The sequence below is a fragment of the Drosophila serrata genome, unplaced genomic scaffold, assembly GCF_035046125.1.
Source record: "Drosophila serrata isolate PLE 108 unplaced genomic scaffold, ASM3504612v1 contig_276, whole genome shotgun sequence".
Taxonomy (NCBI): Eukaryota; Metazoa; Arthropoda; class Insecta; order Diptera; family Drosophilidae; genus Drosophila; species Drosophila serrata.
The window spans coordinates 987416-1004555 of record NW_028257174.1 but is presented as its reverse complement, the minus strand read 5'-3'; the positions used below and the strand labels follow the sequence as shown (position 1 = coordinate 1004555).

The window sequence follows — 17140 nt, the reverse complement described above, 5'->3', positions numbered from 1 at the left end:
AAATCCAAAGCAATGACAAAAGCTATGAGCAAATGGTGACCATTCCTTCCCCACGGGGGAAGAACGACTCTCCACAATTCCACAATTCCAAACATTGTCCGCTCTATTGACTTTGCCTAACGACGATGGGCGGCCACCTTTCTTTGGCAAGGAAAGGGGGCGTGGCCAGTGGCCAAGATGAATGCCAAGTGCTTGGGAAGGACCTGGAAAATGCCAGGAGGCAAAACCCGGCAGACGGCATTGAGTGCACTTCAAATGGGGCACAAACGCGACCGCTTAAGAATAACCAAGTCTATCTTTCGTTTCTTTCGAAGAGTTACAATTGCAGGCACAAGAATAGGAGCTAAAGAATTAAAAAAAAAAAAATTATAAATTAAACCATTAAAAAGTACTTTGAGTATATAAGAGAATTTGTTATAATTCTTCTTTTTACAAAGGTTTAAATTCGATTATTATTAAAATCATTTCAAAAATTATCCGACTTCTCTTTTTTTTTGGTTTTATTTATTTTACCTTTCCTGTTGATGTGTGTGTGGGCCATTAAAGCCAACATTTACGATTTAGTTTTCAGTTTTAACGGCTTCTTCTTAGCCTCACCTCTCAGTCTTTGGACTTTTGCATTGACTTCGTGGGCACCTTCAAAGCTTGGGGACATTTTCCTAGATTTTTTTCCCCATTTTTAGTGGCATTTTTTTGCATACACTTAACTTACAATATATAAAAATATAATATATAAAACTAATATATATAAAACAATATATTTAAAGTAATATATTTAAAATAATATAGATAAAATATAAAAGTATTATATTTCATACATAAAAATATATCAATAAATATTAATATTTTCTAAAAGAGTTTTTCAAAGTCAAAACATAATTTACCCCAAAAAAAATATTATTATGGAATAAATATGTTACTTTTAAAATATAGAATATGAAAGTCAAGATAAATATTAAAAAAAATATATAAAATCATTATTAAACCATGAATTAAATAATAGAACATTTTAAAATACACATTCAAAGAATTAAAGTATTTTTTTTTTTAATTATAAAGAATTTAACTTCAGGTTAAAGCAAAATTAGATAACAAGTTCATATTATGTGTAGCTTTATGATAGGTATGCACAAAAACATTTCAAAATATATTTAATGGAATACAAATATATTAGAAAAAATCTATAGTTTATCTTTTTAATTTAGGCAGAAATTACCCTCAAAATCAACACTAATTTCGTTAAGTGTAGCCAACAAAAGACCAAAAATGCAGTAGAAACGAGCTCAGAATTAAATGCACCAAAAAAAAGGGGGAGTGTTTTAGTGGGAAGATGGATTTTTTTTAAGGATGGGTTTTTTGTAAGGGGGAGGGGTTTGGGAGAAGGGAAGTTAGTAAAAAACTACACACACACACACATACAGTCGGCATATGCAGAGTGACATATCGCTCGCCTGCAAACACGCACTTTTGCAGTAGTCACCATTTCGCTTGGAGTCAGAGTCAGAGTTGGGGAGTTTTTGGGGAGTTTTCCGGGAGTTTTTCGGGGACTTTTGGAATAGGGTTTTAGGTGGCTTAGGGAGGGAAAATGTGCGGTGCAAGGGGTATACGGAAGCTGATCCCGGTCCGTCGGTCCGTCGGTCGTTGGTCGGAAGGCAACCGCTTGGAAGAAAGCTGCGACAGCTAAAGCGTTTGGGGATTTGCGTAATACCAACTGGAATGTTGTCTCATATATATAGCTCCTCGCGATGGCTCTCTTTCTCGCTCACTCTCTGGTACACCGAGAGAAATATAATTAAAACATAAAACAGAAATTAATTTTGTAAAATTTAAAACCTAAACTAAAGTAATTTCAGGTTTTTAATACGATTGAAGTACGAAAAATATAAAATAGAACCCTTTCACCTTTAGTACTGAAGAAATTGTTAAAAATAGATTAAATTTTTGTTATGATTTTTTTTTAATAACTCCCTCACATATATTTTTAAAAATTTGTTTAACAATTTTAAATGATAAATTTAACTTGTAACTTATTTTTGTAATTAAATTAATCAGTTTTCAAAATATTTTTTTCTTTAAATATTCACATTATAAGTAAATTTAATATTGATCCTTAAAAAACTATTTAAACCTTTAATTTGAATATAAAAAATTTTTAAAAATATTTTCTGTATTCTCTAAAAATATAATAAAGACCAGCTCAATACTTTTCAATATTTTTTTATATACTGTTTTTAATACTTATTAAACTGTACTGTAGACTACAATTTACCTAATTTTTTGACTTTTCTCTTCCTTCAATATTTACTTTTTTAACATAAAAACCTTGGTTTTTCCGCTTTAATTTTTTAATATATATTTTTTTTGCAGTGTGTGTGTGTCATTTATGTTATTACTTTTCTTCGCACACACACAGACACACACGGGGAGAGCGGACGAGGAGAAATATTGCAGCAGAGATTAGGTCAAAGCTCTGTGCATAAAATTTTTGTCCCGCTTCGTTTTTTTGGTACTTTCTTTTTTTCCTGCTGACACCAGATATAGATACATATATAGATATATATATATATAGGTATAGTAGTTTTCCCTACATGTGTACATATATTATTTTTTTTTTTGGGAATCAGATACTACGCTTTTTGCCTTCTTGCTGGGACCACAGGAAATGGCCAACAGCTAAGCCAATATAACACGTTGCCATCTTTCGACCATTTGGCAATTTGTTGGCACAAAGGGGTTATATATACATATGTATCTGTAGTGACAAATTGTTAAAAGAATATGTATTATTTATAGGAAAATACTACGAGTTTTGAAATAATGAAAAACCCACTAAAAACCAAGTAAAAAGAGTCTTCAAGTGACTTACAGTGTTACCAGCTTGCAAGTTTTAATAATATGCGGTCACACTGCTGCTTCGATTACAATTTCGATAACGATAATCAAGCTAATTCGGCAGACAGGATAAAAATCTGTGCAAGACACTTTATTCCTTACTCAGTAAATTGTTTTATTCAGAAATGCGACTTTTTCAAATAGAAACAATAGCAATGACATTGCCTCTCCGTACATTATCTATGTATATTCATGGCACAAAATCCCCTAGCTAAAATACTGACTCATTCAGGCATATACTCTCCTCAATCCTGTATCTCTCAAGTCTGACTATCCATTAAATCCCACCTAGACCATTTTGCACATGTATTTCATTATATAATTTAAAGCAATTTCATCAGAATGAGTGAAGCACTGAACTAACTAACTGATTGCCTATAATCGTCACTGGCACTTTAATTTTGCAACCATCTGCCAGCTGCCTAAGCCGGCCGAGGATTAAGAGCTCTGCCAAGGAAGGACTTCCTTCTTCCTTCACAAAACCATTTCTCTGAAAATCTCAACTGACGAATTGCGTATACGTAGACATTACGTATACGCAATGGCTGGAGTCTCAACTGAATTTGAAATTGTGACAGCAACTTGTCCCCAAAAATAAATAAGCAACCAACAAAACTGGTTGGGCATACACACACACAGTACACAGAGACATGTGTGAGTGTGTGTGTGTTGTGTGTGTTTTTGTCCCGAAAATATATGCAATACATTGTGCATATAAATGCGAATTCATTTCATTTCATTTCGATTTGATTTGGCCAAGGCGAGACACGAATTAAAATATTTAAAACGTTTTTTTTTTCTTCCTTGACAAAAATTTAACCCTAGATTTAGTTTGATAATTTATTTATAAATCAAATGATGGGAATATATATATTATTCTTTACATAAATAAAGGATTTTTAGTTTTTAATATAATTAAAAATTATTTAAACTCATTTCTTGCTTCAAAACATGTCTGAATCTATATAGAAAATATTTTTCAAAATATATTCTTAAATATTTTCTATAGTAACTCTAATTAGTTAAGCACTTTTCCTTTAATTTTTAAGAAGAAATAAAAATGTCTCTGCCCTTTTTGTAACATTTCACTCAAACACTCTCTAGAATTGTTTTATAATACAGACAGACTCCTTCCTTCTTCTTTATTTATTTATTTTTTTTTATGTAAAGGGTTAAAATACTTGACAAGGAAATGACAAGCTGATTTTCCACACACACACACACACATACTGCCACACAGCTGAGCTGATAAAATGCAAAAGAAAAATGTTTTGCACTGAATAGTTTTCAATTTCATAATTCAGTGAGCACGCTCAATGACAGCATTTCAATATTGCTTACACAACAACAACACCCAGCAAGAAAATAGCCATGGAAAAACAACTATATATTTATATATATATATATATACAAACAACTGTGGGAAAAACTACTATATACATATATGTGTGACATTGTGTGTATTTGTCCCAAATATTACGTATACGCAGCGTGTGCCAGTCGTTACGACAAAATGTACCATGGCACAAGACAAAGTTACTAAAAGTGTTTATTACATTTTATTCAATAACTCCACACAGAGGAAGAGAGATCTCCCTGAGTGTGTGTGTTTGAAATTCTTCCAGTTTCTTGTTTAGATTTTTAAAATAATAAATACAATTTTATGCTGCAGAAGGACACCATTTCGTTTCGTTTCCACAGAGAATTTATGTTGATTGCAGTACTCCTGTGTCCTGGCCAATTAATTGCCAAGCATTTCATTTTCATTGCCGTTATTTACGATGTGACCACAAAAATATATATACATATATATATATATATATATGATATAAATATATATTTTGCAAAAGGACATTGATATGGCCACAAGCTTTTATTTTATTTAACTTTTGTTTTTGTTGATATTTTCTAGCAAACGGAAATATATTAATATATGCCTCATATTCTTTTTATTTTGATTTTTTATATATTTACTTTATAAATAAAGCCAAGGTAACAGGCGAGGGAGGAGGCGGAATAATCAATGCCAACTGCAGGACATAGTTACTATAAATATATATATATATATATTTATATTTATATTTATATATTTCTCTTTCGACTTGGTTTATTTCATTTGCATAACATTGAAGCTGTGTGTAATTAAATCCCAGTTAAGCATTGTCGATAGGCTTAATCGAAATGGAAACTTTAGACAGAGTTGAGTTTCCTTTCACACTCCAAAAAACACACACTTTTCACTGGCTTAACTCTATGGATTGGGGAGGAAAAATAAGAAAAGAGTTTGGGGAATAGGAAATGAAAATGGAAATGGCAATGGCAATTTCCATTGATTGATGATGTGGCGCCCTGGGAATTAGGGAAATGTTTACCAAAATAACTAGAAGCCATCGATGACATAATTTGTACCAAAAAAAGAAAGGGAAATGATTTGACTATTGTATATAAATGTATATATATATAAATCTAGTGACATTTTCTAGAGCTTAACAAAGCCTTTGATTAATTGTTTATGGGAATTAGAAGATAAGTCACTCAATTTCCAGTTCAATTAATATTTAAATACAACATTTTATCAAGGTAAAAAGTATATCAATCTTAAAGTCCTTCAACCTGATTACCTACATTTAACCCCGCCTCTCCTGTAATCTTTGGCTTTCAGCCATCAAAATCGAAAATCAGAAGCAGACTCCAGAATCCAAATCAAATCAAATCGACGCCTTTGGCGAGTGCTAATTCAGTTAGTGCAAGTTGCACAGTCACAGGACCTGCCAGGATATGCATTTAATATTTGCCAAGGATATGGATATGGGTTGGCTCTCTCTCCCCACCTCTCTTCCTTCATCTTCTCACCTTTGTTCTCTGTGTGAACTTTGTTTACTCGATCACAAGGCAAAACAACTCCAAGTCGACCAACTCGATTGCCATCGAGACTGAGGCGTCGCAGTAGAGCACAAAATACAGAAAAAAAAATAAAAAAGCAATTCAATTCGATCGAATTTCGGCAGGAAAACTCAAGTGCACTGGGAGAAAATGTTTACTTCAAGAAAAAGTAAATTGTTTTTGAAGATATGTATATTAGAAATTCCTCATAACCAACAGAAAATATCTCAAATAGAAAATGTTATTTAGGAAACAGAAATAGAAAATATCTCAAATAGAAAATGTTATTTAGGAAATTATTATAATTTCTATTTAAAAAATATAATTTCATGTTGTTACTTAAAACGCAGATTTGTAAGCAAATTCTTAACTTTTAAAGTGTATTTTTTTAATAAAAATATATGAAAATAATTGTATAAAACTATTGTCTTAAGTTTTTAAGCTTATCTTCTCAAAATTTTTTTGATTTTATATTTTATATTTATATTTTTATATTTATATAGCAAATTTTGTATAAAAAAGTGATTATTATATTTGTTTACCATTTCAAGGTGTTATTATTTCAGTCAAAAGCTTAAAACTGTGTGAAGTAATCATTTCCGACCCTATAAATCATATATATTCTTGATCAGCATCACAAGCAGAATCGATCTAGACATTTACGGAAGAAAAAAAAATTTCAAAATTTTTTCATAATTTTTCATCGTTAAAATTGACCAAAAATTGAATTTTGCATTTTTGGCTTAGTTATGAGATTTACATTTTGGATTGTTGAAAAAATGTTCTTAAAAAAATTTAATTAATATTGGTTAAAAAATGGTATTGCACCTTCAGTCAGAAGCTTAAAACTAAGTGAAGGAGTCATTTCCGATCCTATAAATCATATATATTCTTGATCAGCATCAACAGCCGAGTCGATTTAGTTATGTCCGGTGGAAAAATAAATTTTCGAATTTTTTTCAAAATTTTTTAGGGGTTATATCGTAAAATCTGATAAAAAAATTTTACAAAAAAAATTGAATTTTTTAAATTGTAAAACCTAATATGCAGATTTGTTAATCTTTTCAAAACTAGCTTAGGACAGGAAACCGAATTGAAATTAATGCATTTTTGGCTTAGTTATGATATTGGAAAATTTTTGATTTACCCCAAAAATTAGCTTATCAAAATAATGATTTAATGTATCTTAAATATTATATTACTAAGGTATATTTTTTTTTTAGCTTTCTATTTTTCCCAGTGTCTCTCAGTTGCCACGCCCACATATGCAAATAGCTTTTGACCGAGAGAGAGAAAGAGTGTTCTCGGGATTTGGCTTAAGGTTATTTACCTGCGAAGACCTCACCCCCTTCTGACTTTTTCCCCTTGTTGTCCCTACCTTCCCCTCTCCCCCTCTTTCACCTTTACCCCCTTTTGTTGTTAACTTTCTTTTAACTTGTTTCTGGGATTGGCATTGCCTCTGCTCCTCCTCCTTATTGATATTTGCCTGGCATTGTTACTTGGCTCCCCCTGAAACGGATTGGATCTCGCATAACGAAATAGATTTTAAATAATTTCCCAACTTGTTTCCTTTTCTCTCTCTCTTATTATTTTTTTTGTATTTTTTTTAGCGCCCGCTCCGGCCACGGAAGCACCTGCCGATACCGCCCAAAGGTGCAACACGGAGGAGTGTTCCTTGCCCTATTGCTTTTGCTCCAAGGACGGCACTCAGATACCCGGCGGCTTGGAGGCCGAAAAGGTAAGAGAGAGGGTACTTTTTATAGGGTATTTTCGGGTATATATTCTAGTACTATATGTACCTAAAGGATAAACTTTATATATAGTATTTAAGGCTACTTTTTGCTGTCCAATTTTTGATTTAATTCAATTTGACGATGTATTTTGTTAGTAAAATCTTTTTGAAAACTAGGTTTCTTTTTACTGAAATTTTCTGCATTTTTCTTAGGATATTTAATCGTCGAATCCTTTACTCTGAGTACTACTTGTTGGTCTCCATTTTTTGCCATTTGCATTTAAATGTTAACTTGCAGGGCGATAAATTTCAAGTGCAAAAATCTTTTTGAAAACTAGGTTTCTTTTTACTGAAAATTTCTACATTTTTTCCAGGATATTAAACAGTCGAATCCTTTACTCTGAGTACTACTTGTTGGTCTCCATTTTTTGCCATTTGCATTTAAGTGTTAATTTGCAGGGCGATAAATTTCAAGTGCAAAAATCTTTTTGAAAACTAGGTTTCTTTTTACTGAAATTTTCTACATTTTTTCCAGGATATTAAACAGTCGAATCCTTTACTCTGAGTACTACTTGTTGGTCTCCATTTTTTGCCATTTGCATTTAAGTGTTAATTTGCAGGGCGATAAATTTCAAGTGCATTGACAGCTTTTATTTTTACGACACAGAACTGGGGCTATGGCAGCTGTGGATCGGCTTCAGCTTTAGCTTGGCTTATATATATATATATATATATCTTTATATATGTATATTGGAAGAGTACATGTATAGCACATATATTCCTCTGGATTCAGTATTTTCCGGAAAACTCTCTCTCTCTCTCGTTCTCCTCTGGTTTTCCCTCACCAGCCTCATCGTGTTCTGTGGCTATAAATCTATGTATTTGCATTCGGTTTGGCTCTTATCGTCGCTTTGCATAAGGAAATTGTGCTCTTGTACTTTTTGCCATCTGTTGTTCATTGTCCAGTGTCCTTCGTCCTTTGTCCTTCTTGTTGTTACTGTTACTGTTACTGTTACTGCTGGTGTTCCTGTTGATTCGAATATCCTGTTTAATAACTACGCTTTGTTTATTTGGCCAAGAGTTATGCGCTGCATGGTGTAAATAGCCATCGCCAATATAGTGGGGAAAATAGGGGGAAAACCCCCTGGAAAACTCATAAAACTTCTTTCACAAAATGGGACAAAAAAATAAAAATCAAAACACCTAAGCTCTAAGGTCCTTTGGCCTTTTATCAATCGAGTTATTTTCAGTAAATAAATGTAAGATTTAATTCTCTCTTTTTATTTAATCATTTTAGAATTAAATATTATTCCTATATTTATTTTTAAATATTTTATTATATTCTTTTTAGCTTACAATTATTTCCTGCTATTTTTTCCTCCAATTTAATTAACCAAATTCACTTGCCCTGAGCTTAATTTTCATATTAATCGTGTAAAATGCGCTTATGTTCATAAGCTTTAATGATTTGTTTAATATTTTCCTTTACCCACATTTTGGTTTTCATTTTCAAATGCAAAAAAAAAATCGGTTAATGTATATATTAATATATATCTGTATATATTTGTATTCTGCTGATTTTGTACCCCTCCTCGCTTGGCCTTTGACTCGTGGCCCCGATTTTTCCTACGGCAAATTGACAGACAGTTTTCCATGTACATTAGTTTGTGGTTTCCCTTGCACAATAATAATAATTATAATAATTATAATAACAGGAGACACGCTGCAAATGCAGCAAAACTGAAAAAATGAGGGAAATAATAATACTCTTCTGTAAATCTGCGATAAATTATAGATTTAAAAGTAAAACTAAAAGAAATATGTTAAAATTATTTCTTAAAGTTTAAACAAGTAGTTTTCATCATTCAAAACAATTTAAAATAACTTATTTATTTATTTTTACTTATCTAATTAAAAAAATAAAGTATTTAGATATATAAATAGATATAAAAAATTAAACTGCTTAATACTAGACTTAGTTTTCGATGGGTTAGTCTCATCTTCTGTTTTTATTTCAAAATAATTGCCAACTTTGGTTTATTTTAGACATGTTGTTTTTTAATCCTATACTTTCATATTTTTTATACATATTTTTGTATTCCCAATCTATATCCTCTTCCTGCAGAGTGAAAGCTTAGCGAAAATAAAAAGAAATGAGCACAAACCAAACATAAGTTGAATGCAAAAGCGGATGTATGACATACATACAAATACGCAAATCGCACAGACAAACAAACAAACAAATCCACACACAATCAAGCAGATGCATCAACACACACACAAAGGCACATTCATACACACACACACACAACACACACACACACACATACTGCCAAATACATATGCATTCCAATACAAACAAGACAAGTGAGCCACTTAATTTCGAAATTGAAATGTATGTTTGTCCTTGCCATTCGTTCTGTGTGTGTGTGTGTGGGTGGGTGTTATGTGTGTGTGTGTGTGTATGTATTTATGTCTGTATGTGTGGCAGTGTTGCCTTAATTTATGAAAGATTTAAGTTGAAAAAATTAATTAAATATAATACAAGAAAATAAAGAAATTAATTTACATAGATTTATATTTTAAAGAAAAAAATACAACACAATCAAAAATATTGCCAAAAAATCCGTAATTATATTTATATTAATATTTAAAATAGTTTATAGAAATTAAAAATATCGAAAAAATTATAGATTTAGCTTGAATATATAGATATTATTGGAAAAATACCAAAAATTCAATATAATATGTTCGTGTTCCTTATTTTAGTTAAAGTATTTTAAAAATTTGCTAAAAAACTTAATAAAAATGACAATCAATAAAGAAAATATCGTGAATTGATTTTTTAGAAATGTAAACTATTGAAAAGTATAAAATTTAAAATGAAAATATTGACTTTAGAGGTAAACTAGACTAGAAATGATCCTCATATATATTTTATGGTTTCCTATTTTTGTAAAACGAACTAAAGTCTATCTAAAAATGACAATCAGTAAAGAAAAAAATCATAGATTGATTTAAGGAAAATTAAATTATAGAAAATATCAAACTAATGTGAAAACATTGATTTTAGAGGTAAAGTAGACTAGAAATGGTCTTCGTTTATATTTTTTCCTTTCCTAATTTTCTACAATTATATTTTATACGAATAAAAATTGTAAATATTAACGTCAAAATCGATTTATTGCAATATTAAAATATCGTTTTTTATAGTGGCTTTCAAATAAATTATTAATTTAGTAGCAATATATCGATATTTCTTTTTGTATACCTTTTTTTTTTCAATAATCCTTTAAAAGGATATAAAATAAAGCTAAATAGCTGTATAAATTTGACCATAAACTAGCCACAAAATCGAGTTAAAATGCCAACACTGCTGGTGTGTGTGTGTGCATAAGTGTGAGTATAAGTGTGTGTTTGTGGGCTCTGGCGGTGCTTATTTAAGTGTTATTAGCGCTTACATGTGTTCGCACAGCGAATGCGAGCTTCCCTTTCCCCGAAAATAATTCCATTTGCTAACTGAATCTTTATCTATGGGGGGGAGTGTGTTCAGAGTGTGTGTGGAGTGTGTGTAGAGTGGAGTGTGTGGAGTGTTGTGTGTGTGGGGTGTCTGTTTCCTGTATCTGTGTGCGAGAGACGCGGGCATAATTATAATTAATATCATCTCAATTAACCGCAAACAAGCGGTTAATTTGTGCATGCCAAAAAGTTTCTTTGATTTCTCATCACAAAACACGCATACGACGCGTGTGCCCTGGCTTCTCAACTTCTCTGGGGGATTTTATATAATATAATATATATATATATATATATCCTGCCAGCAAAAGTAATTTTCTGCTCCTCTTTATAAAGAAAATTCCCTTTTTTCAAATCTTATTTTATTTCTTTTTATTTATCATATTTAAAAGAAAAAAAAAATGTTCCAATAAAATAGTTGAAAAAAAGGTGTGCTACAGAATTAAGGACAAAAAAAAAAAATTGCTCGTTGTGTGTGATTTTTTCTAAATAAATAAAATAATTATATACAGGGAGCACTTCATTTAGGCTCCCCATATTTCCACCTGCGACTTAATGCTAGCTCCTCGTGCCGATGTAAACTTAATTGTCACCGTTGTGTCACCAACTCCACCTGCAGTTATGGCTGCCGTTGCTCCCCTCTTACGCTTCAGATCCGTTATGGCTATATACGATATAGTCTTGGCCGTACCCGCCTGGGTAAGTGTATATGTCCTCGTATTGGTTTGCAGCATCATTTTATTGGCGGAAACCACTTCCCGGGCAATTAGTGTATCGGTAGTCGCCTTGGTTCCCCACGTATAATCATTGCCCTCCTGGGTGCCACCACCAAGTGCCTCGATTTGGCCAAAATTGTTGGCCACAATGGCAAGGAGCAGGAAGAAAACACTGGGCAGATACATCTTCGATGGTTGATCAATAAATGTTGACTGTTGGTTATAACTAAAGTAGCTTTCGCTTTTATAGGTGAGAAAACTCCGAGAGTTGCATATCGGGTATTTTTTGGTTGCAACCTCCAAGTTGTTTGGTTTGACCTACTTCGATAAGAAGACAACGAAAAATAACACCTGCACAAGCATCTCTCGAGCATATCTCAGACAAGCTGCTGCCAGAATATATATACAATATATCTTGGCCAGAAGAAGCCCTTATGCTTACAGCATATATTACAGAGTTACAAAGATGCGATCAAGTCGAGGTTTAAATACTCTTCTAGCAGGGTTTTTGGTTCATTTAAGACGGGAAAATGTCTTGGGATATTTCAATGGGGCTTTTGTCAATCACTTTTAAAGTGTTGAAATATTTTTAAATATGATTTAAGAAAATATTCTATAAGAAAAAATTTACAAGAACATTTATCTTAAAGTTTTGACATTCATTTTTGAGTACAGAAATATTTGTAAATATTTGTAAGATATTTGAATTATTATTTCTGTATTTTGTAAGCCTAGCGAATCTTTACGAATATTTATGTGAAAGTTCTGATGTTAATTAACATTCTTAAAGCTGACTTTTAGGCCTCTAAAAATAAACAATAATATTTTTCCCAGAAGTTTGTTATTAATTTTTGCTATAAACATATTTTTAAAACACTTTTTAAGCTGAAGTTCTATTAATTTAAAACCTAGAAAATCTATAAGAATATCTTTTAGGAGTTTTTAGTATGATTTTTTATATACAAAAATTTTACAATATTCTAAGGAAAACTTTCTATAACTTTTTGGCAGACATTTTATATTTTTTAGGCGTATAAAATGTACAAAAGTATTTTTTATAACAAGTTTTGTTATTAATCTTTTGAGTAAACAATTACTCTTAAATAAATATTCCAGGAAGCATTTTATTTATTTAAAGCCTAGAAAATATGGAATAAAAAATTTCTTTGAGGTATATAATAATAATAATATTTTTTGTATATGCAAAAATTTTAAAATATTTTTTCCAATGGACTTTCGGTTTATTTTTCAACCTACAGAGCCCAAAATAATATTTTCCTGATAATTTTGTTATACATTTCATTATTATTCATTTATTTATTAGGGAGAAAAGCCTACAAGTAATGTTTTCCATATATTTCCCTTTTAAAGATTTATTTATACTAAATTTTTAAAATCAATGAAACATTATTTAATACATGTATTTCTTATTAAGAACAGCCTAAAAAATATGTTTTCCATAGATTTCCCCTTAAAGATTTATAGATATATCAATTTTTTTAATAAAACAAACTTTATTTAAAGCCTGTATTTATTTTTCTTGGCGAGACAAGAAGGTTTACATTTTGACAAAAAAAAAAATATACATACACTTCCAACTAGACCTTTTCTTTGCTTTTTTTTCCTTCTTTTTGTTTGTTGCTATCTTCATCGATTTGGATGGGGGGGAAAAGGGAAAGTGAAAGTATATGTTTTCCACTTGATTAACGGCCCCATATCTCGACAAGATCTTTGATGCCATAGCCCCGGACCGATGTAAACTTAATGGTGGCCCCCTTTGAGCCCGGACCGCCGCTAATTAGCTCAGCTGTGGCACCATTACTCTTCTTTTTATCCGTAATTCTGATGGCCGTTATGGTCAAGGCATTCAAATTGTCCTTAAGAAACATATTTTATATTTGAATTTTAAATTTTGTTATCATTTTATAGTTCATTTTTAAATGTTTACATACCGATTGCTTGAATGTGTACTTTTTGGTCTGTACCAGACCCACGAAGAAGGCCTTCGAGACGGTATCTTTGGCCAACTTGTAGTCATTGTTACCGATCTCACCCCAGAGGTAATTATTCCCAGCATGAATTCTGGGCAGGGCACAGGCCAAGACCACAAGGGCCGCCACCAAAAGTGTAAAGAATTTCATTCTGATGACAATTGTCGTCGTCGCTGTTATTGACGATGTGTTATTGCAACAGAAAATGGGTTCAAACTGATTTCGTTGGGCAATTCAGTCATACCTTTTTATTATGAAATCGAAACTCTATACTGACTGGATAGTTATTGTGATATCTACAAGTGGCTGGTTAATTGGACAATGACACAGTATATTAAAAAAATATCTTGGGAATTTTTGTTCTAACTAATTGAGTAAGTTTATTCGCTCTTATCTTATCGGGGTTTAGTTGGGGGGTCTGTTCTGGATTGTGATTTCTATTACTTTTGATTTTTTATATATCTATTTGTTGTATTTTCAAATTTATTTGAAGTAAGAAAAATAATTAGGAACCTTTTTAAGGAAAACTAACTTCGGGAAGCTGAAATTTATAAACCCTTGTAGTTTGAGTTTGAATGCAATGGAAAATCAATCATAACTAAGCCTGAAATATTCACATTTTAATCGAAATTTATTCATATTTTTATATGACAATTTTATCAAAAAATCAAAATGTAAAAAACTCATAACTAAGCAAAAAATACATTAATTTTAATTCGCAAAATAGTTTTTTTGCTATTTTTTATTGGGTTAATAAATCTGCATGCTCGAATAAATATTTAAAAAAATTAAAATTTTTATAAAATTTGTGACAATTTTATTGATGAAACCCCTTAAAAAATGTTGAAAAAATTTCAAAATTTTATTTTTTGCCCAAAGATAGCTAGATCAACTCGGCTTTTAATGCTGATCAATAATATATATAATTTATAGGGTCGAAAACGACTCCTTCACTTAATTTTGAGCTTCTGCCTAAATTTAAAATACCCTAAAAAGGTATAATTATAATTAACGCTCTATAATATTACAAGTCGGATTTCTTTTCTACATAAAATAAGAATAAGTTAGCCATAATAGTAAGAAAATGGTCATTCTACTTTGAAATATACCTTCAAATAAATTGAATTTAAAATTGTAGACCCCTTGAAACCAATTCATTAACATAATTATTATTATTGTCAAAACTCTTTAAATTTTTCTTGGCCATAAATCAAGGCAAAAATAAGGAATAAAAAAGAAAATAGGAAAATAAGAAAAGAGGCATTTGATAAAGAAAAAAAAACCACCGCTTTTGCTCAATTTGAATGCGAATCGAGTTTGATTTGCGAAAATGAAATGAAAAGATGGCACACAGTGTCAACAAAAACTTTGGCTGGGATAAGTGGTGAGATGGCGAGTGGCAGCAAATGGGGGAAAAAGTGTGAAAGGGGATGGAAAATGGGAAATGGAAAATGTTGGGGGGGGGGAGAGAGGCCAATGGGTGGGTGGTGCAATCAATGAGCCGCTCAATTGTCGCTGCGATTGAGCAACTGAGCTATGCAAATTTGCCAGAGCAGCGACGAAGGAAACTTGTGGCCTCCTTCCGCCTCAGCCTGCTCCTACTCCTCCTCCTCCCCCCTGGAGTTTTCCCGCCTGCATCCTTGCCTCAGGAGCTGCCATATTTGCTGAAAGACTAAAGTGCAAACTTGAGTCGCATTAGGCAAAAATTATCAACGCACACAGAAGCAGAAGCAGAAGCAGGAGCAGTAGGAAAAGCAAAAGCAAAAGCAGAGGGGTGCACCCAAAAGGGTCGTTGGCGCCGAGGAAATATTCTAGCACTTTTCATTCTCTGTTTGCCATCCGCATGTATGTATGTCTCTGTATAGATTCGTCCTTTCTAAATTTCAGGATATATTCTATTAAACACATGTGGTCGCTTTAATGGGGCATTTAAGGGGGGTTATCGGGGGATTTATGTTTATCGAGGAAATTATGTCAAAGAAACTATATCGATGAAAGTATATCGAAGAAACTATATCGAAGAAAATTATATCGATGAAAATTATATCGATGAAACTATATCAACTATATCAAGGACATAATATTGAGGAAATTACAGCAAGAAAATTATACAGATTATATTAAATAGAGGGAAAAGTCTAATTAAAACACTACACTTAATATTATATCGAAAATGACTTAAATTTCATATATAGAAATATAAATTATCGAAGAATATCGAATTTCATGTAAAAATATCTATAGTAAAGAAAACAAATATAAAAATAGCCATTGTATTTCTTTCTTAACAATTTATTTTTTATTGTCAACAAAGAATGTTAATGCCAAGTTTAGAATTTTCTTTGGCACACTCCGATATATCATACAGAATATCGATTAATGATATATATCGTGTTGATATATCGTATATATATGCTGCATCTATGGATTTATTTCTTATATATCCATAATTTTTTTTTGTGGAAAAACCTTTTCTTTGGTGGCATATTTTTTGACAAGCAATTTGCCTTGAAATGCGATAGGTAATCGACGATTCAGCAATATGGCAAAAAAAAGCATAAAGTTCACAATGCTTTACACTTTTTTTCCTCCCCCAATTCCCTATTATTTCCATCTTTCCCTTTCTTTATTTCTTTGAGAGAAACTTGGTCCAAGATAGAAATTTATGATTTGCTTTAGCTCCATTTCTCCAGCATCTCTACACTTCTCCCGCACATTCATTATATTTGCAATAATATTTTTACTTCATAATTCAGACGAGAGAGAGAGAGAGAAAAGGGGCCGAAAGTTCGTTTTGCAGTTGATTTGCACCCATTTTGCGGAAACGCGCCTTTTGAAATATGCCGTTCAATAAAGTCCGGAAAAGTGCGGGAGAATAATAAGAAAAGTATAAAAAAAAAAACCAGAGGAATATAAAAAGCCTGAAAACTCCTGTCGAATCCAAGCGCAAATTTCAATTTCAATTCAATGCCGAGCCTTGTCATCTAAGCTCCGCACTTAAACTGACCGCCAAGTAGAGATTCGATTCGATTCGATTCGATTCACGCCCCTGCATAATTTTGCCAGCTCAATTTGGTTAGGTGCCCAGCAGCCTCTTCCTCATCCTCATCCTCATCTCCATCATCATCATCCCCATCATCATCTTCACTATCACTATCCTCGTTGCATTTGCAATTTGCAATCGTCATCGGCGATTCCAGCGACCACATTAATATTGAATTTGTACAATAATCCTTTTTATGTGTCCTTACAATGAAAGCGTTAAGTGCATTCTGGACGCCGTGCCTCATGCCTTTATGGCCAGATCTTGGCAAAATGCACTTCCGATTTTTCAGTCATTCGTCCGTTTTTATAGATATATATATATTTTTTTGTATGCTCAAGATTCTATGGGTTCTAAGGGCCAAAAT

General features: G+C 31.9%; 4 protein-coding genes across 7 annotated transcripts in view; 1 reads left to right on the top strand and 3 right to left on the bottom strand.

Moving 5' to 3' along the window:
- The window catches only part of LOC147643180 (uncharacterized), a 335120-nt gene that overhangs the window by 259298 nt on the left and 58682 nt on the right, over positions 1–17140 (bottom strand). The window lies entirely within an intron of this gene.
- Cda4 (chitin deacetylase Cda4) overlaps positions 1–17140 on the top strand; it is a 61908-nt gene that overhangs the window by 10911 nt on the left and 33857 nt on the right. The window contains exon 4 of the mRNA XM_020947990.2: positions 7386–7513. Within this exon, the coding sequence (XP_020803649.2) occupies positions 7386–7513 (128 nt within the window). The remainder of the gene's footprint in view (positions 1–7385; positions 7514–17140) is intronic.
- On the bottom strand, positions 11548–11984 carry LOC110180333 (uncharacterized). Its single transcript, XM_020947992.2, has one exon. It carries the CDS (start codon positions 11923–11925, stop codon positions 11548–11550), a length of 378 nt encoding a protein of 125 aa, XP_020803651.2. The 5' UTR covers positions 11926–11984.
- LOC110180334 (uncharacterized) lies at positions 13234–13965 on the bottom strand. The gene is made up of 2 exons (XM_020947993.2): positions 13692–13965; positions 13234–13616 (listed from the first exon to the last, which is right to left on the bottom strand). Exons 1-2 carry the CDS (start codon positions 13878–13880, stop codon positions 13443–13445), a joined length of 363 nt encoding a protein of 120 aa, XP_020803652.2. The 5' UTR covers positions 13881–13965; the 3' UTR covers positions 13234–13442.